Raw genomic sequence first — 22,481 nt, forward strand, 5'->3', positions numbered from 1 at the left:
ACCTCCCAGGACCCAGATACCCTCCGGCAACACCTCCCAGGACCCAGATACCCTCTGGCAACACCTCCCAAGACCCAGGCACCCCTCCCCAGCACCACCTCCCAGGACCCAAGTACCCCCTGGCAACACCTCCCAAGACCCAGATACCCCCCATCACCACCTCCCAGGACCCAAGTACCCCCCAGCAACACCTCCCAGGACCCAGATACCCTCCGGCAACACCTCCTGGGACCCTGGCACCACCTCCCGGGACCTAGATACCCCCCGGCAACACCTCCTGGGACCCAGATACCCTCCGGCAACACCTCCTGAGACACAGACACCCCCCCAGCACTGCCTCCCGGGACCCAGGCACCCCCACTCCCCCAGTACCACTTCCTGGGACTTAGGCACCCCTTGGTACCGCCTCCCGGGACCCAGACACCACCCAGCAACGCCTCCCAGGACCCAGATATCTCCCCAGCAACGCCTCCCAGGACCCAGATATACCCCTGGCAATGCCTCCCAGGACCCAGGCACCCCCACTCCTCCAGGACCACTTCCTGGGACTTAGGCACCCCTTGGTACCGCCTCCCGGGACCCAGATACCACCCAGCAATGCCTCCCAGGACCCAGACATACCCCTGGCAATGCCTCCCAGGACACAGGCACCTCCCGGCACTACCTCAAGACACAGACATCCCCTGGCACCCCCTCCCAGGACCCAGGCACCCCACCCCCCGGCACTACCTCCCAGGACTCAGGCATCCCTCAGCACTGCCTCCCAAGACACAGGCACCCCCCAGCAATGCCTCCTGGGAACAAGCCTGCACGCACACAGGGTCACATCAGTCACACACGGGCGTGCGTGCACACAGCTCACCTTGTACTTCCACTTGGCCTCAGACTTGCTCTTAGTCTGCTCTCGGATCTCCAGCCTCTCCACGTCATTCTGCGTGTGGGCCACGTCCTTGTTGGGTACACTTAGGACGCTCTTTGTGGCCTGCAAAAGAGAACACCAGTGACCCAGAGACAGACTCAGGAGGCAGACAGGACTCCCCCAGCTGCTGCGCAAAGGCCTGGCCCACAGCCCCTGAACACTGGCACTTCCACAGCTCATTCCAACATCCACTCATCCAGCCCATCCATGTATCTACCCGTTCATTCACCCATTTATTTTTTCAATCATCTATTCATTTATCCACTCATCTGTTCATCAGTTCACTTGTCTATCTGTTCATCTGTCCGTTCATTCTGCATTTGTCCTCTTTCACCATCCCCTTAATGATCCAGGATTAATTCATCCATTCATTCACCGAGTCACCCATCTATTCCTGCGTTTAGCCATCTGCTCTTTCACGCTTGTCCTGAAAAAGGAACATGAATACATCCTACTGCAGCACCAGCAGGCTGTCGGGTCCCAGGAAGTGGGCAGTAGCCGCCTTGTGGTGGACACCCACACTCAGTGCTGCTTCTCAGGGCTCAGTCTGCCTCTTTCACAGTCCAGAGGGATTTGGCTCACCAGGGCAACGCTGCCCTTGGCACTGTCCCCTCCACGAGCATCCTTCCTCCCTGGCGCTCCTGCACAGACAGCTCACTCACCTTCAGACCCTGGAAGACCACTCTGCCCACTCTACCAGGTGGCCCTCTTGGGTGCTGCCTTCCTCTGGCCAGGGCCTCTGTCGGCTTCCTGGACTGAGTCTGCCCTCCAAGGCTCTGGGCTTAGGTTGGAAGCAGGCAGGAGAGCTCTTCTACCAGGCAAACTACACCCGCAATAAGATCCTAGCACCTCAGGCTCTGCAGAGAGCTACATCCCGGTGCCCCCAGGCGTCCACCCCTCGCCCACCTTGCTCTTCTTGGGGGGCTCCATCTTGGTCAGTGCCTCCTTGGTATGGGCCTCCAGCAGGTCCAGGTCAGGGATGGTGGGTGAGACAGACTCCCGGTTCCTCTTGCCTTTCTTCTTGCTTCCATCCTTGAGCTTCAGCGTTTTGGGGGGCTTGGGAGGCTTAGGGGACTTGGGGGGTTTGGGCATTTTGGACGGTTTAGGCATCTTCACAGTTTTGGGAGTCTTTTTTTTGGACACTTTCTCTAGAAGGGACCGAGGTGAGGTGGCTTCAATGGGAGATGGCGGCTCCTCCTTCTCCCGGTCACCGTCACAGAGCTCATCTGAAGAAGCTGCAGCATTCACTTCGGGCCGGACCGCCTTGGCGGCATTCTGGCAGGGGGAGAGGGGCGGAGAGCGCAGAGTCACACAGAGAGACGCCAGGAGTCTCACACCTGTCCAGGCCATCATGACACACTCAGATTCACCCACGCCATCAGCTGACACATTCACTTGCTATGCCAACATATGACAAGTTGACACAGGTGTCTCACACCTGTCCAGGCCATCATGACACACTCATTAAGTGTCCCTGTGACAGTCCACGGGCCCTCGTGTCCTTCCTGAGCACAGGAAACTACAGCATTGGTCTAAGTTCATAAGAAACCAGACTCAACGTGCTACATTCAGGGACTCCCATTGCACCCCCAATCTCCCACTCCCTACATGTTCACATCAGGAGACCTCAGCCAAGGGGACTTAGCCCAGGGGACTGAGCCTTCACACAGATGAGCTCAAAAAAGCTCCAGGGGGATCTGAGATCTCTCAGGCATCCCCAAGCAGGCAGTTTAGGGCTGGGCTGGCTCCCAGGCCAGGGGCAGAGCAGGTGGGCACCCTTGCTCCCAGGGGTGCAGCCGTACCTCGCTGAGCCGGATTTCTCTAGCCAGGTCCTTGATGAGCTGTGAGGGCCGGAAGTGCTCGGGAAGCTCATCCTCGTGCTCCGCCAACGCCTGCATGATGGTGGGTAGGGTCAGTGCCTGCCCTGGCCCCCAAGCTTGTTGGTCACTCTCTACATCCCGCCAGGCTATCCCCTGCCTGCCCAGCCAGGGCACACAAACAGGCACTGGGCCAGAAGAGCCATGGGACATCCTAGACACACCAGGTCCTGGACCCCAGCCCCAACAAGAAGGCTCTACTATGACCCCCAGCTCCCAGGTGGACATGCCTGGTCCTGGATGACAGGGCTCCCTGAAAGCCCACCACCTGCCCCCTCTCACCCAGCAAGGCTCTGATGGCTTCTGAGCTGGTGCATTGGCTGGCTCAGTGGGGAGATGAGGGGGTGGCCTGAACCTTCCTGTCCAGAATCCGACACCTTGTCATGAGGCCAGCTGCTCCCCTAGGTCCCTGTCTGGCTGCTGTAGGCTCCAGGTTTCTCTGGGTTCACACAGTGTAGTCCATTTCACAGCTGCCTGCCCCTTACCTGCCTTCTCCAGCAGGCCGAAGCGCTCTCATCTTCTTTCCATCCACTGGTAGCAACACTGGGGCCCCACTGCAGGGGGTTTTAACCACCAGCATCCCTGGTCTTCAAGCTGGTGTCCCCACCCAAGGGTGTTAGTTACCGTGCCTCCTACCTGCTTCTTTGTCCATGATCTGAAAGCACCATTGAGAATTTTAGCTCCTTGGACTAGATGAGGGGGCAGCTGCTTCCCAGATTTGTGAGAGCCTGGGGTGGAGAGAAGAAGACTGTAAGTTACCTGAGAAGCCAGCCAGCCCCACCATTCACTGCCCATCACCTGCAGACACCTTTGTACCCAATCCAGCAGCCAGCCAGGGACATGCACGGCCCCCCATTAGAGGCCCTCAGCCACAAGCCACTTGCCCAACTGCCAACGGTTCCTCTTGGAACCTGGAGCACCCTGTGACTCACCCTGCCAGGGGAAGGACTGGTCTCCCCATGTCCACCCCCCCACCAGCCTGCCCACTGTGCTCCTAACACTGGTCTGCCCCACAGCCCATAGCAAGGATCCCAAGGAGCCTTCCGATTTCCACCGCAGGACAGTGAGCTCAGGAACCAACTGCCATAGCTCAGTTTAGATGGAGGTTCCTGCTGGGGCAGGGCCTCAGAGGCACACTTAGGTCCCAGGATCAGGTCCTACTGCAAGACCCTGCAGGCCGAGGGCCGATGCCACCAGGTGACCACAGCACCACCTGGGGGGCCTCCAAACTGTCGACCCAGGAACACAGTGGTGAGAGGATTTTCCCAGGTACCAACTGACCCCACAATCTGGCTCCACCTTCCATCCACTGGTGCTCCCATTTCTACCTCCTGACATCAGCCCCTCACAGCTGGGATAGCCTCCTTCCTACCAGCCAAACTCAGGGTTCCAAATTTGGAGGAGCAACGGACAGGTTCACCAATGCCTGGCTAGCCAAAGTGAAGTAAGATGGTTCTCAGCTTATCCCAGGCCACAGACTCAGCGCAAAATATTCCAGATGACTCTTGGCTCTTGGCCAGGATCAAAACAAGGGAAAAACATGGCAGGGAGGGCATCACCAAAACAGAAATTGCACAGTGTGAAACCCTGCTCAGGCTTGCTCCCACAATGCCGTGCGGCCAAGCCCTAAGCATGGGGGATGGTCACAGGGGCCACTGGCTTTCAGTCTGCAGGGACAGTCCCGGAATACAGAGTCTAGGAGGGCCTGGACCTGCTGCTTAGCTGGACAGCAGGTAGAGGAAGTCCCTGGGCTACTGTAGAGTAAGGAGGCCCCCACCCAATGGGATACTGTCTGTGACCTGGCCCAAAGAGCAAGCTTCAGTGGCCCTTCCCACCCACTGCCACCGCTGCCCTGTAGTAACCAGTACCTTTGAATGCCTCCAGCAGATGCTTCCCCATGTACCAGCAGGCAGTCTCAAAGTTGGGAAACTGAGTCAGGCTTCCCAGTTTCAACCTCCGCTCCACTTCATACGCTCTGCAGGCCACAGCGAAGAACCACTCAGTACACTGTGCACCAAGCACATAGGTCCAGGCCACAGCCATGCGAACTCATTCCTCCCCACTGGGCCCTACACGGTGAGGTGGACCAGGGCAGCGAACACCTGGGACAGCCACCCTGGATGGTACCTGGGCTGCTAGAGGACATGGTCAGAGCCCAGGACAGGCAGTGGCACCCTTAGGGACAGCCTAGATGCAGTGACTTCCACGAGGTCATTCCACACCATGCCCCCCCAGCAGCCTTGAGAGCCCCCACATGCTCCTTCCTCCCAGAGCAGCAGGAAGCTGGGTGAAGCTGGCTGTCACACCAGAGCCACCACAGGCTGGGCCACACTAGGACTCAGTTCACAGCAAGTGGGCTGAAGGGGGGACCCCTCTTGCTGTGGGCACATGGGGCAAATGCACTACCTCATCTGCATCTCCACGCTCAGGCTGTGGAGGAAATGACCAGCGAAGGCCAGGCAGTCCACTGGGGTGAGTGTGGCATAAATCCAGCCTGGGAGAGAGAGACAGGGACACAGCTGGTCTCCACCCAGAGCTCACAGCCTATCCGATCGTGTCCCTCAAGGTTCCCACCTGCCCCCAGGGCATCCCCCAGAAGGCATTCTGTGGCCCAGCCCCCTCCCAGACTCCACGGGGAGAAGGACCCTGTCAGAGGCTCTGGCCTCTTTGGTCCAGACCCGCGCCACACGGATGGGGAGGCCAAGGCCTGGGAGCTGGCGGACGAGCTCCCTGAGGACGATGCTCAAACCCAGCGAATGGGCCCCGTCCCCATCCTGACCTCCACACACAAGGCTGAGGGAGTCAGGCTGGGGCCAGGCTGCAGGAAATCCACAGTTATGGCCAAATCACTGTGATTACAGAGAAGCTGGGGAGAGGAAGGACAGAACCCAGGTTCCCACTGAGATGCAGAGGTTTCTAGAGGAACTGAAATATCAGGACCTCCTTGCAGTTCCGGCAATGAGGAAAAAGAGATAAGAACTGGGCAATCTGAGCCTGGCTTGGCTATCTGAGACCCTGGGGAGGGTGGTTAATTGTGTTATTCTAAAAGGCAAGGTCTTGGAGACAGCAGGGTGTACCCAGAGGAGCAACAGGTGGCTGGATTCACATGTTCAGAACAGGCTTTCTCCTATGCAGAGCCTAAAGGTTCCCCAACACACAGTTCCAGATCAGTGGACATCTGTGGCCCTTCCTCGGGCAGCCATGGCCAAATAGACCTAGCCCAGCCACATCTGTGCCAGTGCCCTTGGCCATTAGCTGTCAAGGCTGGCACGGGGACCTCCTGCTGCTGCCAGGCCCACTGCTGATCCCTGGGTCAGGCAATGGGTAGGACAGAGGTCAGTCCCAGGGAAGGGACGGGCAGGCCAGGGGCACCAGGCCAGAGAAGTGGTGGGGACAGAGCCACAACCATGACAGGTGCCCTGAGCCCACAGCACTCACCCGAGGGGATGAAGAGGGTCTGGCCTTGCTTGACAGTGCACCTGTAGCACTTGTCTACCTGATCAGCAAAGAACATCTCGCTGTGGTTTGAGGCTGACCGCCAGCGCTCGTACAGGGAGATGTTGGCTGAGGCCGGCCGGATGAGATAGAAGATCTTCTCTCCCTGCCAAGAGAACCAATTAGCAGAGCCGCACACATGGGGTCCACTGTGTCCAGGTGAGAGGCTGGGGTTGGGTCCTTCCTGGCTTTGCAAGCATCCCACCCGGGGCCCATCATGGCACCTGGGGCTTTGCAGTCCCCAAGACTGCAGAACAGGAAACGTTAGGATACAGAGCAACACCCTCCATTTCCCATAATGCCACAGCAGCACACGTGCACACACACCTGGGGCTGGGGCCTATCTGCCGTCGGGGTGGGCTCCAGGCTGCAGAGCCTGGCGCCAAGGTGAAGGGCAGACACTACCTTTCCCAAATAGGGCTTCTTCTTCACATACTGGGTTGAAGGTGGGCTCACAGGACACAGCCCAGTGCCTCAGTCTGCCTCTCCCCTCCACCCAAGCTGCAGCTGGCTGGATAAAGCCATCTTGGTCGAGCTCCCAGCTTAGAGTTTATTCTGCGGTTCCTGATGCCTCATCTTTCTTTCAGCCACCTGATGTTTGCACACATACATACACACACACTTCCTCATGTCCTGCCTGCTGTCTCCAGGGCAGGGCTCCTTGCTGGCCCCCTCCCCAGGACAGTCTGCCCCACAGCCCTCTCACTTCTTGGGCTGCACCCCCACCCTGAAGCATCCCCATGGCCTCCTCCCCAGAACCAAACATGCCAGAGGCCCTCCTCAGGGCCATGCCAGACAGTGGCCCCAGGTAGTGCAACAGGATGCAAGCCCCGAGAGGGAGGGCTGGGCTGGGGGGAGGGCTCACTTTGAGCACGTGGTGCCAAGCAGAGGCACCGCCAGAGTCGATGTGGAAGTCGGTGTAGCCGTCCTTCACGCAGATCAGACAGTACTTGGTCACTTTGGGCTTGGCCAGCAGTGCGTCGTCGGGCCAGTAGTTCTCCACCCAGGACAGCTTCTTCACAATGTCAGGCGGCTCCACAAAACTGGACATTCTGGGGCAGGAGGGAGGCAGGGTTAGAGGCAAGGGAGCCCACCTCTTCATGTCCATGGCCCCTGGGGAGGGGACGGGAGGGACACTCTGCCCTCCACTTCGTCTCGCAGATGAGACAACTGAGGGTGGAAGGGACAGGCCGTGAAGTGTGCATGGCAGCAGCTGTGGAGAGCTGAGGACCCACCACCCTGAGAGTACTCACCACACTGGGACTGGAAAGCCATTATCCAGACCAGTCCACACCTGTGCCGCTGGCCAGGGCCCTGGCTGTCACTGTCACTTCCCCACAGGCCCAGGCACCTCCTGGTGCCAGCTGAGCCAATATTATGGCTCTTAGAGAGCCAATAGAGCACCAGTGGCTCCATGCCATCTCGAGTCCTTGTCCAACCCGGCCAGCACACACCCAAGGAACACTGGGAAAGGTGACTGGTCTCTGGGCCAGGCACACATCACTGTCACGGACATAATGCATGAGGCCACATAGAAGATCTCTCTTAGGAATCCCCAGGAGGCTGCCTCCTCTGCTCCCAATCTCCAGCCCATTCCCCTTGTTGCCTTTGCTCTCAGGAAGCTCAAGCAGAATCCCATGTCCAGCCAGACAGTCTCTCTATGGCTTCTGCTGGAGCTCTGTACTCTCTTTCCCAGGGGACCTCTGATCCCAGTCCCCTGCCCATCCACACACAAAGCATCTCACATGCTTCTAGAATGTGACAAGGTGGGAATGACATTCCTAGAGAGCCCTTGGGAGAGTGAAGCCAGCTGCAGGAGGCCTGGTAGACAGAATAGGGATGTGAGAGGGCTGCGGTGGTGGGCTTCCAGGAGGGAACACAGTCCTACGGCACAGGAGAAGCTGACATCCCACCTAATGAGGATGTCCCTGCCCACAGTGATCAGGAGCTGGGAGAAGCACCTGGGGCCCACGGGGTGACGTCAGCAGGGCACAGCTGTGCCAAGCAGGAACCAGGCCTGGCCGGCAGTGAGGGCTGGGGCAGAGCAGAGGCCCCTGTAAGACCTCACATGAGAGGCCGAACTTGTATGTGAGGATGGCAGGAACACAGGGAGTGTGGCATGGGGTATCAATGTGGGTGTGTCCTGAGTGTGTCCTGTGTGAGACACGTGGCACACCAGGGGAGTGTGGCATGGGGTACTGATGTGTGTGTATCCTGAACAGGTGCCCGCGGTAAGCAGTGACTGCATACTGCGGCCAGTGGTTCTCTCTAGGGTTGGCAGGTTACAGGCCAGGGGCTTCCATCCTTGTCTCCTAGCTCCCTGTATGATGTGTTCAGGGTGTGCTAGGCTCACTCCCAAGACCCCCGGCCAGGGAGGGGCCTGGAGCTGGCCTTCCCATGCCCCTTCCCTGCGCCCCTGGCCCACAGCCTTGCACCTGGTGTCGGAGAACTCGAGGTTGGTGACATTGAGCACACGCTTGCGGCTGGTGCTGTAGTAATAGTCCACGAACTCCTTCAGCTTCATCTTGCAGTCCTTCTGCTTGGTAACGTCCGTCACGTCCACGCTCCGCTCTGGGCCTAGGGAGGCAACACGGTGGCGGGCTGAACACTCAGCTGGACGGCTGGGCCCCTGCAAGGTGGGACCCGTGGGACAGACACACACACACCCTCCACTGCCCTCCTGCTGGACCTGAGATGGGGGTGCTCATGTCCGTCTCCACATGCCATGCTCCCTGAGCTGGACAGAGCCCTCTTCCTGAGACCAATGCCAGGCATCCACACAAGTGACCGGGTCAGCAGACAGCTATCCAAATGCCTGGCCAATAGGAAAAATACCCAGATGTGTCTACACTTGGAATGTTCAAGAGGATTTGTGACCAACCGAGGGGAAGTCAGGCTCAGCAAAGTGGCCCTGGAGCCACAGCCCTCAGCAGCCACCTGGACACAAGGTGAGAGGCCTCTGGAATTGCTATGGGCAGATAAGGGCAGTCAGGAAGAGTGGTGGCAGGGGCAGCAGCTATAACTGTCCTCACAGACAGATGGTTCCCATACCCAGAGCGCCTGGATGTGGGAATTCCTCAGCACCCTTCTCACAGCAAGGCCCGGGGGTGTGGTGGGGCTATCTCAGGAGAGGAGTGGACTGGGAAGCTATGATAGGCATGTGTGTCTGCCTTGGAATTTGACTCCAACAGTGGAGCGCAAGGAAGCAGCACAAAGGCCACTGCAGAAAATGATCCCGGTTTGATACACCAGTGAGAGGCTGCTGCTTAGCCAAGGGACTGCAACCAACAGCGAGGTTGGCAGAAAACCAATGACGGGGCCTGGCCTGGGGCTCACCTCCACGTGTCACCTTCCGTGTGTTTATTTCCATGTAAACGATAATAAAGAGGAAAAAGAAAAACACAAAAGCAATAAATGCCTCTAAGAGCCATCTCTGGCCCCAATTCTGCAGGGCCAGCAACAGAGGGTGGGGGACAGCAGGGTCTACGTGTCACCTAAGTGCCTACAGCTTGTGGTGATCATCTCCTGGGATTCCCCAGCGCCTCGCACACGGGAGCCATGGATGAAGGGACAGACGAGAGCAAGGAGCCACCTGCCTGCAGGATTGAGGTCCGTGTGTTTTGCCCCATCTATACCCTGGTCCTGAGCATTCGTCTCTTGAGGGTTTTTCCTGGTCTCTCCCCATAACCCAGGCACCCCCCCAAGCACCCAAGGCTCCATCACCACATGGGGTTTCAGAGGCCAGGCCATGCAACAAGTGGTTGGTGCCAGGGAGAATGCAGGCTGTGCTGCCCCACCAGTGCTGGCTGCCTCTCAGGTGGCATCCAGTGCAGTCATGTGCCCCCCATGCCCACGTGCCCACACCTCAGTGCTGGGGACTTGTAGAGGACATTCAATGGTGGCTGCTGGCGACCTCAGTGGGAGCCAGAAGAGTCCAGGAGGTAGTCCTGGCAGTGCAGGGAGGCAGGTGATGGTGCGGCTGGGGAAACACCACCAGCCAGAGCAGGAAAGGACCTCACAACTCCAGGCACCCAGACATAGCAACATCAGGCGGCACCCAGCAGGAATAGAACTCACAACTCCAGGCACCCAGACATAGCAGCATCAGGTGGCACCCAGCAGGAATGGAACTCATGGCCAGCAAGACCCAGGGGTCCCCAGCAAGGAAATAGGAGTTTTCCTGACCATATCCCTGATCTCAGAGCCCAGGATCTGGCCAACAGAATGCAGTGAGGGTCCCCAAGACTTACCAGCATGGACCCCACGCAGCACTGCTGAGGGAATCACACTTACCCACATAGTTCTCAACGTCGCTGACGTAGAAGGTAGGGGCAGGGACAGCCAAGCCCAATCCATCTTTCTTGGGGACAAGGATGGGCTCAGTGAAGCCATGCTCTTCCAGGTAGCCCAGTGTGAGCTGGCCGCCTGGCACGCGGGCCACTACATCTTCCGCACTGCGGGAAAGGCATGTGTCAGAGGCCAGCCGCGGGTCTTGGGACAGCGGGGCAGGCTGGGCCGCAGTCAGCCACACATCTGCTTGGCCACAGAGGAGGCCCAGTAGAGGCACTAAATGCATATGCTGACATGACCAGGCAGATAGGCCCCTTACTCACCCCCTCCTAGGATGTCCCTGCCTATGCAGCCCTGGTCCCACCTGACAAGGAGGGACTCCTAAGTCAGCAGGGCCCAAACCGCAGGGCCCTGCATAATGCCACATGGCTGGGAAGGGACACACTATGCTCCCTGTCCATCCCTGTGTTGGCCTGGTGAACAAGAACGCCCTGCCAGCCTGCCTTGTCGCGGCGTGCTTGTCCTGGAGGAGGTGACACAGGAGTGCCTGGTCCTGGCCTGCCCCCTGCTGGACACTAACTCCACCTCAGGGCCAGAGGCAGAGGAGAAAGGACTCACAGGTGGAGGACATGAATGACCATCACCAGGCATGGACACATGCTGGCATCTTTCAGTGTGGGGGGGAGCCCCACCTCACAGAGCATGGTGTCTGCTCAGGTCACACACTGGATACCCCCTCAACCCCACCCCTGTCCAGAGGCCCTCGGAGCACCTGCAGTGAGTGACCCCCTCTGCCCAGCACTGTATTGGGCACTGCCCACTCTGGGTCTTAAATGCACTCCTTTCTGGCAATAGTGGGCAAGTCCTCCAACTGCAACTGAGCACACAGTTGGAGGCCAGCAAAAAATGGAGATCTAGTGGGGTCCAGGGAGGAAGAGGAAGAGGAAGAGGAAGAGGAAGAATGTAAGGCTTCAGCCTCTGGGAGAACACTGAAGAGCCCACTGTGTCCCCTGGGAGCCCTGGGAGCAGCAGGGCAGATCCCAAAGGCCAGGGTGACTGGAGGGCGAAGCTAGGGCAGACTGTATGCCAGCAGCCATGCAAGGATCCCATAAGCAAGGTATCGGACACCATGGGGCCTCACAGCTGAGGCTCCCCGTCCACAAGGAATCCTGCTTGAGGACCCCACCCCAGCTCGGGAAAGTCCTCCAGTAGGGAGTCCTGGGGGCCTAGGACTCAACTGCTACTGGAAAACATACCTCCTCCCCAGAGGAAGTGTGCGTGCCAGAGGGAGTGCCAGGCCTGGAAGCAGACCCCAGCACTGAGAACAGAAAGAGAGGTTTTCAGATGCACATAACCAAGCACACACAAAACTGTGACAAGATCAGGTCAGAAACGGGAACAGAAGCACAGGAAAAGGTCAGACCACACTGACAAGCAACCTCACAGCAATCCTAGAAAATGCGATGCTTAAAATGTTAACACTCAAAAACAAAACAGACAGGGAAAAAGGCAGGCAGGAGGGAGGGCGGGAGGGAAGACAGAAGGATGGAGGAAGAAAATATATTCTAGAATTATATCTACAAACTATTGAATCTGTTAAAAATGATTAAAATTTTAAAATAAAAACCCAATGATTGAATTAAATGGTAGTAGTAGCAAAGAAAGCAGTGAGTTTGAAAAAGATGTGTAGAATGATACCGGCAAGGTGGGAGAAATGCTAGTAAGAGAAGAGTCGACGCCAGCATTGTGGTACAGTGTGATAAGCCACTATCCACAGTGCTGGCATCACACATGAGCCCTGGTTCGAATGCTGGCGCACTGCTTCGGATCCAGCTTCTTGCTAATGCTCCTGGAAAGCAGCAGAAGATGGACCAAGTCCTCGGGTTCCTGCACCCACAAGGGAGACCTAGAAGGGGCTCTGGGCTCCTGGCTTCAGCCTGGCCCAGCCCTGACTGTTGCAGCCATTTGGGAAGATAGAAGATCTATTTCTCCCTCTCTATTCTGTCACTCTGTTTTTCAGATGAATAAAAGTCTCTAAGTAACAGAGAAAGAATATTTTTCAGAATACTAAGATATTTCTTCTCAACTCAGTGGAGCTTGCTAAATTCCGAGCAGCATAAAAAGATTCAAGCACAAATGCAGACTCACGCAGGGCCTCAAAGACAAGAGGAAAGCCACAACTGTTGCCAGAGGGAGGAAAAAAAAACAAATTATCAGCAACAAACACAACCATGTAGCGGACAACAGGTACAAAAGATCTTACTGAAAGAATAACTTTGAAGAGTCAAAGGAAAATAACCTTCATTCTAGAACTTTGAATACATTGTACACAATTTGAATTACTGAGGAATAAGGATGAAATGAAAACCCAGTCAAACAGCAAATATTTTCCATTGGCCTTGGCTGAAGAAGTTCAAGAAGTGATTCAACAAGTAGGAAATCAAATCTAGAAAGAGTAGGACTCAGAACATGATGAAAGCTGTCCTACAGATTCCACACACACCACCAGGAACCCAAGGGCCTACTCCGCAGGAACTGACCAAGCAAGCTTGGAACGCTACACAGAAATTCAAGGTGATCATGTCACCAAAACAGTCTCTCAAAAGAACAAAGCTGGAAGACACTTTCAATGTCAAAATTCACTTCAGGGGGCCTGGCGCAGTGGCCTAGCGGCTAAACTCCTCGCCTTGAACATGCCGGGATCCCATATGAGCACCGGTTCTAATCCCAGCTGCCCTGCTTCCCATCCAGCTCCCTGCCTGTGGGCTCAGAAAGCAGTTGGGGACAGCCCAAAGCCTTGGGACCCCGCACCTGTGTGGGAGACCTGGAGGAAGTTCCTGGCACCTGGTTTCGGATTGGCTCAGCTCCTGCCATTGCAGTCACCTGGGGAGTGAATCATCAGATGGGAAATCTTCCTCTCTGTCTCTCCTCCTCTCTACCTCTCTGTATATCTGACTTTGTAATAAAAATAAATAAATCTTTAAAAAAAATTCACTTCAAAGTTACAATCACCAGACTCTGCAGCCCTTGGTAGAACAGACCTAGAGAATAATACAGAACAGAGGACAGGGTAGAATAGAATAAGATGGGATGGGATGGGGTGGGATGGGGTGGGATGAGGTGGGATGGGGTGGGATGCGGTGGGATGGGATGGGGTGGGATGGGGTGGGATGGGATGCGGTGGGATGGGATGCGGTGGGATGGGATGCGGTGGGATGGGGTGGGATGGGGTGGGATGAGGTGGGATGGGGTGGGATGCGGTGGGATGGGATGGGGTGGGATGGGGTGGGATGCGGTGGGATGGGATGCGGTGGGATGGGGTGGGATGGGGTGGGATGAGGTGGGATGGGGTGGGATGGGATGCGGTGGGATGGGGTGGGATGGGGTGGGATGGGATGCGGTGGGATGGGGTGGGATGGGGTGGGATGGGGTGGGATGGGATGCGGTGGGATGGGGTGGGATGAGGTGGGATGCGGTGGGATGGGGTGGGATGAGGTGGGATGGGGTGGGATGGGGTGGGATGAGGTGGGATGGGGTGGGATGGGGTGGGATGAGGTGGGATGGGGTGGGATGAGGTGGGATGGGGTGGGATGGGGTGGGATGGGGTGGGATGGGGTGGGATGCGGTGGGATGGGATGGGATGCGGTGGGATGCGGTGGGATGCGGTGGGATGCGGTGGGATGGGGTGGGATGGGGTGGGATGGGGTGGGACGGGACGGGACGGGACAGAACAGCATGGTATAACACAGCATGGCATGGCATGGAAAAGGAAGCGCTTAGCCTAGCAGCTAAGATGCTCACATCCCACTGGAGTACCTAGGCTTAATACTTTCTCTCGCTCCTGAATGAATCTGCTGATGCGGATCCTAGAGGCAATGGTGATGATGGCTCGAGTGTCTGACGGATCCTGGCTGCTATGGGCATCTGGAGAGTGAGCCCGTGGGTAGGAGCTCTCTCTGCTTCTCAAATAACAAAAGAAAAGTTAGAATGGTGTCTAGCAATAAGTCCTTATATGTACGGTCAGTTTTCACTGCAAGTGCACAGACAGTTCAAGGAGAAATTCTCCCACACACAAGGCAAGGAAAACGGAGTGTCCCTGCAAAAGAAGGGCAGAGGGTCCTAACCTCACACAACAAACAATACTTAACTCAAAATGAGCAGAGGCCTGAACATAATGGCCAAGAATAACAAAAACTCTCAAAAAAAAGTAAATCTTCACAATCCAGGGGTTAGCTAACTTCTTAGATATGCCACAAAAATCACCAGCAACAGAAGGAAGAGATATCTTGCGTTCTCTCCAAAATTAACACTGTTCATGCTGCAAAGGACACCACCTAGAGGGTGAAACAGCCATCCGTAGGAGGCAAGGATCTAAAGACTCATTAAGAACTCTCTCAGCTATAAGACACAGAACCTAATTAACACGAGAAGGCACCTGACCTCAGCGTGCATCTCCAGCAATTAGGATGCTCAGACATCATCACCCCCATCTTCACGTCAATGGAAGGGCTGAGCAAATGAAAAACCAGAAATTGAGGTCAGAAGGCAAATAACCACCCCCAGATGCAGTGGGGGCGGGGGGCGCATCTGGAAAATACAGTAAGTGGGGATGACCCCAGAGCAGCTGCCAGGGGCACTAACTGGCAGGCCCCAAAATAATAACCTTCAGGGTTTCCCTCCATAAACACTACCGGCTTCTTGTGGTCAAGGCCCCGCCCTGAATCAGGCATGGATGGGGGAAAGGGCCATTCTTAAGAACATCCAGAACATTCTCCACAGCAGAAGCCTACCCTTCAGGAAAGCCACTAGACACAACGTTTACCAACAGCAGAGGGCAGTTAGCCACCTCGGGCCTGCCCCTTCCTGTCTGGGGTCAGGGAGGACAATTAGGCCAGCCTGTGCTCAGAAGGCCACAGCCCAGAGTTGTGCGTACACTGCACTGGGTTCCAAAATGTCAGAACACATCACCTCTCATAATCTTAATCCCATGCCTCCGTGTACCTGCAGCAGGTTAGAACTGACAGTAAGACAGATGCTATCTATAAAGGAAGGATGTTTGGAGAGCCCAAAGGCAGGAGAGGAAACAAACCAGGAAACGAGAAGACCAGTAGCTACAGCTGTAGCAAATTTAACACAGCTTAGCTGCTAGCCAGATTAACATAAAAACTCACCTTTAAAAAGCCTGGTTACCTTGGTCTTTATTACCCAGTACATCACTTCCAGCTTTCAACAAGACACATGAAACAAGGAAAATCACAGCCCAAAGAGACAAAGCAAGCAGAGTCACATTCAGATATGGCACGGATTTTACGAAATTCTAAATAATCATGATTAACATGCTAGGAACAGGAGCCGATCTTGTGGGGCAGTAATTTAAGCCACACTTGGGACAGCAGCATCCCATATCAGAGCCAACTTAGTCCCGGCTACTCCACTTCCGTTCCACCCCTTTGCTAATGCACCTGGGAAAGCATCAGAACACAGCCCAAGTACTGGGACCGTGCCAAGTATGTGCGAGACCCAGACAGAGTTCCTGGCTCCTGGCTTTAGCCTGGGCCATGCCTGACCATGCTACCATCTAGGGAATAAACTAGCAGATGGAAGACACATCTCTCTCTAATCCTGACTTTCAAGTAAAATAAATAAATCTGGAAAAAAAAATAGAACAAAAAGCAAGCGTTTATGATATAGGAACTAAGAACCAAGCCCACTCTTGTACTTCAGTGAGGAGAGGCCACTGCAGATCGCTGTGGGCAAGAACGCTGGCTGTCACCCTGCCAGCTCCCAGCTACAGGGCTTCCTCCCTGGAGGCAGGACACTCCCTGGCTGTCTGTTCCAGGAGATACACCTTGGACGAACACTGGAAAGCAGGTGGGAGCAGCCTTCCCTCCCCGGTGGCACAGGGATAAGTCTGGCTGGGGCCCCAACGGTCCTTGTCCATGCCATGTTATCCTGGGGGTTCTCATTACAGCAAAGAGCTAAGGAAACAGAAGTCACTGATTGCAAAGAGAGAAGCATGACCATCTCTCTCTTTGAAATTAATGTAATCTTATACCCAGAATTCTTAAGGAATTTGAGGATTCAGATGTAAACACATACATCTATAGCCAATTAGATTTCAACAGGTGCCAAGATCTTTCAAGAAGGAAAGAACAGTCTTTTCAACATAAGTTGTTGGGACAAATAGATGGTCATATGCAAACAAAAAACAAAACAAAAAATACCAAAATACTCATTAATGTGTTATCGAAGAAACTTCAAGAATTTAGACTGTAATGAAACTACAGAGATTCCTCTTCCTGATCTTGGATTTGGCGAAAGATTCTTGGATGCATGACCAAAAGGATGAGCAAAAAGAAAAAAAACAACCAATTTGGACTTCATTAGCTTAAAAATATTTCTGCTTCACGGAGTATATGCTCCGTGAAGAAGCAACCAACAGCCAGAGAGTGTAAACCAGGCATCTCTCTGATCCTGGACTAGTAGCTAGAATATTAAAGGGTTCTACAACTTAATGATTAAAAAAGGGAAGAATAAAATAGGCAAAGGGCCTGACCTGACATTTTCTAAGGAAAACATGAACGGACCCATCAGCACATGGAAAGAGTCTCCATCACTTTCATCACTAGGGAAGTGCACATTAGGAGTCCGTTTCCCACCCAGTAGGATGGTCAGAATGCAGAGGCCAGCTAGGAGCCAGTGCTGGTGAGGGTGGGGGGCAGCCGGGACCCCCAGGCACAGCTGCTGGCAGCGTTGCCACACCCTGGCCCACGAACACATACGTGTACACAGGCACAACTCCTCAGAGTGGAAACCACATGAATTGCTGTCACCTGCCGAATGGACAGAGGTGTGTCTGGCATATGATTTGGCTGTTAAAGGAGTAACGCGTGGACATGGGGATGAACCCTGACAACTTCCTGCTGCCTGGAGGCAGCCCGCCACAGCGTGCGTGGTCCTGTTTGTCCACAACACCCAGGAGCAGCGTGTATCTCTACATACACGAGAAAGCAGGAAGGAGGGTAACACAGCAGAGGCGACAGGGCTCTTGGCAGGATGAGAACATGTGAAAAGCGGTGGATCCACCAGTGACTGATCAAACGCCATGGAAATGTACACTTGGAAGGGGTGAGCTGTATGGTGGGTGAACTCTGTCTCGACTAAGATGCCAAAGGAAGGAGCCAGGGACACGAAAAGAGCTTGTGCAGAGAGGAGCATTGTCTCAGAGTTCTCATGGGAAGTCACACAAGCCGGGAGGGAGGGAGGAAAGGGTATTTAAGCATCACAAGACAACCCTGTCAACTTGGCAGGCTGCAGCCAGGGAAGTGACACATCCACATCACACACACGGTGCAGGAGAAACGCAGACTCAAACTGAAGTTGTCTTGGATGCGCCAGTGAGTGGGCAGCTGCTCGTAACTGGCCTGTCTCACCTAGCACCCGCTCATTCCCCTCTGCCTCTGCCCTCAGGCAGGATGATACTGCAGACAGCAGGGCAAAGAAGGCACAGGGAAACAGCAGGCAGGCTGGCAGGTGCTCCGGGGGCCAGGGGACCCTTCCTCTCCCCACAGAAAGCTTAGTCACCCCTACTGGTGCCTCTATTCTTGGGAGGAGCCGGCGAAGGGCAGAGGGGCAGGGCCCCACCTGGGGAAGGTCCGGCTCCGCAGCTCCTTGATGAAGAGCTGGCTGCCGTTCTGCACGGGCTTCACGTCAGGCGTGGGCCCAGGGCCGTGTTTGTGCCAGGTCCGCTTCTTCTTCACTGCAGAGTTGTCGGGAGGGAGACAGGAGGCATCTTGTCATGCTATGAAACCCCTGCCCAGCTCCACCGCTCAGCCCTCCCACACACGCCCTCGACTCCTCCAATGCCCTGATGACCTCCTCCCATGACACACACACACACACACACACACACACACACGGAGAGGAACTCTAGCCTCAGGTCCCCTGCACACCCCATGCCTCCTGATGGCACCACCTCATGCCACTCCCTGACCCAAAAGCAGCTGGGGTCTCCCAGGACCCTTCTCCATCCAGGCACCAAGTGTGCAGAGCTAATCCCAGGGGAACTTCCTGGAAAGTGGGATGACACCCTGCCTGACTTCCCACTGCTTGCCCCACTTCCCCTTCCTGCTAGACTAAGGGGCAGGGGCAGGCTGCCCTCATTGTGTCCTCTGCCCTATCACCCCAGGGTGCACACCCCAGCACCTCTGGGCCAGCCCCTGCTCTCCCACCACCACCACACATTTCCAAGGCCTTCCAGGGGACCAGGCATACCCACCCACCTTGGACGTTCATACTTACATGAGTACGCACACATACCCTTACCAAACTGTGTACCGGGTGACACTGTACGCACAGGCACATGTACACAGGCACACGTCTGCACTCCACACTCACACTTGCCTGCACACACAGGTACACACGCCCACTAGACCATGGTCCAGGAAAAGACAGCAGCCTCCTCCTCCACTCATTTCCACAACAACCACCCAGGTGCTTGTCCAGGGCAAACAGAGTAACAGCGGTGTAGGCAGCCGCTGGGGGTATGGGGGCTCCTGGCTGAGCGTGGCCCAGGCACAGCCTTGAGCCATACAGATTGAACGCAACAACCCACACAATGCCTGCCCTTCCCAGAGCAGGATGGGCCGGGGCCACAGAGCAGGGGCCACGGTCACAGAGGACCATTCTCCTGACTCTCAGATGCTATGGAAACAAGAGGAACTGAAGACCACACAATGAAAATGACCGTCCCCGAGCCAGACCTACTGCTGCTGCAGCTCCCGTCAGGGTAGAGGCTAGTGCGACCAGACCTTGCTTGCGGAGATCCTTCACATTGTACTCAATCTCCCCGCCCCTGATATGCTACAGAAGCTCGGCCAGCTCCTGCAGTGTCAAAGCTGGAGGTGACCAAGCCACCTCCTAGCTGTGTAACCGCGAGCAAGTTGCTGGGCATCTCTGTGTTTCGTCTGAACAGAGGGATGCTCCTACTAGCCACTGAAGCAGCCAGAGCCATATTTCAGTGCCAGGAAGGCCCCAGGGTTCCATCAATCCACCTTGCCAGAGCCATGCAACCCAGTGAGGCAGGTGCTTAGCCAGGGCTGGCAGCCCACAACAGGCTCTCAGCTTCCTTCTGTGGCCCCCTGTCCCTGGTGCCAGAATGAACCACTGTGGGCACAGAAAGGCCATTTGTGGATGGACAGGGTCTCGCAGAGGATCCTACGAGGAGGGGATGTGTCTGTCCTCTCCACCAACACGAACAGAAGGACTCAGCTCATCCCATGCCCATCCCCACCCTGTGTCTGCCTGAGCCAGACCGTGCAAGGGCCACAGGCCACACCAACCTACTCTTCCGCTGCCTACCATCTTCCTGTGTGTTATTCATTAGCAAACACCCACCAAGAGGCTGGGCGCTGGACAGATGCCACCATGGAGCCTGTTCTTCAGGAGCTCAGACACACAGGGGTCAGCCAGATCCTGCTGTGCAAGCAAGGAGCCAGAGACATGGGTGAGTTCCAGGGGAGCCTCTGGTGTGTGCAGGGATTTGAGGGGAAGAGGACAAGGCAGAGATCGAGGACGCAGCAGGCTCATGTGGCACTGGACAGCAGGGATGCTTCAACTAGGAGAGGCCACGAGACAGAGGCAATGGAGGCCCCAGAGGAGTGCAGGGCCCTAAAGGCCGCACAGGAGAACAGCCACACATACACAGGGGCCCAAGAGGAGGGCAGGGTGGGGGCCTGTGTCCAGAAGCCCCCGCCCCAGGTGCACCTGTCTTCAGAGAGCTGAGACTGAGCCAGTGACATGGCCCCAGGCCCAGGTGTCCATGGAAGGTAAACAGATAGCCATGGACACAGACAGCCCTACCATGGCCCAGGAGGTCACAGGGAAAGGTGAGTTGGAAGGATCACTCAGCTGAGAGAGGGACAGCTGGCACGTTAGAGTCTTACCCTAAGGCCTCAGGGGACCCTCTCCAAGTGGCTGCATACAGCGTTGGGTTCTCAGCGTCTTACCCCAGGCCTGCTGGGTGGGATGCAGAGTGTGTCTGCAGCTCCGTGATGTCACACGGCCACACATGCGAGTCACTGCTGATGCGGGTGTGCCTGCTCCTCCTCCTGTGCCCTCAGCTCACAGGGGACCTTGACCCTGGGCCCGACCTGTGTCAGGAATGTTAACCATGGCCCATGGGTGACAGTCCAGAACTACTCCAGGGACACGGGGGACGTAGGGGAAGGACTCTACAATCCTTATGTGCAGCCTTGCTAAACAGTGGAACCACGAGGACAGAGTGCAGGCATGGCTTGCTCTGCAAGTCAACCCTGTTCCCTTTCCCAGCCCCTGTCCTGCTGTGAGCCCCATCCCAAGTCAGGGCCACAAAGGCAGAAGGGGAAGAGGCAGCCTTGAGACCAACCCCCCAACTCACGGCACAGGCCATGGCTACAACATCACCTGTCACCAAGACGCCCAGAGCAGAAGGCAGGACTGGGTGTCAGAAACGGACAGATCACGGTGCTGGCTCACTGCAGAAGGGGCCAGAATCACGCGCCTCTGTCCCCGGTAGAGCACACACTCTCCAGTATCACACTGCAGAGTGTGACGCACAAAGGGTGCCCAGCATGTTCAGCATTCCCCCTATACATGCGTGCGCACACACTCACACACACGCATACAAGGCCTTCAAAAAATTCATGGAAAGTACACATCATGGAAAAATACGCAAGAATTTCAAACATTTTTAGAAATAAACTCATCTTTTAATTGCATTTTCATGAACTCTTTCAAGTGCCCTTGTCTATGCAGGCCTATGTGCACAGATGAACATGTGCAAACACGCACACACACACACACACACGTACACAGCCAGGTTGAGGCAGAGGGCCCTTCGTCTGCTGCTCTAAAGCATCAGTCCCAGCGTAGGGGCTAGTGGATGGGAAGGGGTGTACTTGGCTCTGCACTCCCTGGTGCAGACAGGTCTGGGTGAGGCCCATGTACTTTCACAGTTACATGAAGGTTTCTGAGGACAATGGAGCTGCTGGAGAAGTCAAGTCTCACCCTGGCAGGGTCATGCCAGCAACCACCTGCGGTGGGATGGGGAGGAGGGAGGCTCCCCAGGCCTTTCAGCAGCATCCTAGGCCCCTGAGAAAGCTCAATCCTGCTGAGGCGACAAGGAGGCCCTGAGTTCTCCAGTTAGATACCACAAGGTGTCAGGAATACCCAGTGAGCCACCAGGCTGATCCTGCCTGCCCAAAGATGCTTTGGCTCAAGTTGAGGGCAACATTCTGAACAAATGCCGCCAACTATGGGGCTCAGAGCAGCAGGGTAGTTCAGGAACATGAACCCTCTCCAGGTTTGATGATCTGGGAGGGACTACCAGCATTGTCGCCTTCCCCCACCCTTGTGTGCTGAGCTGCTGGCGATATGCAGCGGAGCAGGGGATGATGTCAGAAATAAATGCAGCCCCCACAGTCCTGTGGTTGAACTCAGGCCAGGCACAAGGTGCTCAGGCCTTGCAGGGGCAAAGAGAAAAGGCAGTGAGGTCCCCAAGGTAGAAAGAGCCTTCCTTCCAGTGCTAGCTTCATGAGGCAATAGCCCACAAAACCAAGGTACTGGGACCTTATCTGCTGTTTGCCCTCTCTCCTCCCCTGATGAAGCCGTGGGCTCACCCCACAGGGACTGAGGGGGCCAGCCCTAGCCTTGTGACCAGGCACCAGGAAGGGTGGGAAGTGGGTCACCCAGGGAGTGGTGCAGAGTGGTCGTGCTGGAGCCAGACGTGGCTGCCTCCCCATCCTCAGCCTAGCAGCCTCAGGGCTCTGGATGCAGGGCTGGGGTCAGCAATCCACCAGGGACACATCAGCTAACAGCTTCAGTGAGTGCCCAGGACCCCCACGGAGATCAGCAACCAGCAG

At 55.9% G+C, this 22,481-nt stretch overlaps 1 protein-coding gene across 1 annotated transcript in view; it reads right to left on the reverse strand.

Annotated features, from left to right (window-relative positions):
* The window catches only part of PHF2 (PHD finger protein 2), a 93,947-nt gene that overhangs the window by 12,228 nt on the left and 59,238 nt on the right, over positions 1 to 22,481 (reverse strand). Inside the window, exons 3-13 of the mRNA XM_058672981.1 lie at positions 18,226 to 18,340; positions 10,585 to 10,745; positions 8,727 to 8,868; positions 7,157 to 7,343; positions 6,235 to 6,397; positions 5,203 to 5,290; positions 4,665 to 4,771; positions 3,433 to 3,524; positions 2,722 to 2,811; positions 1,826 to 2,194; positions 863 to 982 (exon numbers count right to left, since the gene is read on the reverse strand). Coding sequence (XP_058528964.1) covers positions 863 to 982; positions 1,826 to 2,194; positions 2,722 to 2,811; positions 3,433 to 3,524; positions 4,665 to 4,771; positions 5,203 to 5,290; positions 6,235 to 6,397; positions 7,157 to 7,343; positions 8,727 to 8,868; positions 10,585 to 10,745; positions 18,226 to 18,340 — 1,634 coding nt within the window. The remainder of the gene's footprint in view (positions 1 to 862; positions 983 to 1,825; positions 2,195 to 2,721; positions 2,812 to 3,432; positions 3,525 to 4,664; positions 4,772 to 5,202; positions 5,291 to 6,234; positions 6,398 to 7,156; positions 7,344 to 8,726; positions 8,869 to 10,584; positions 10,746 to 18,225; positions 18,341 to 22,481) is intronic.

Source organism: Ochotona princeps, chromosome 14 (genome assembly GCF_030435755.1).
Source record: "Ochotona princeps isolate mOchPri1 chromosome 14, mOchPri1.hap1, whole genome shotgun sequence".
Classification (NCBI taxonomy): Eukaryota; Metazoa; Chordata; class Mammalia; order Lagomorpha; family Ochotonidae; genus Ochotona; species Ochotona princeps.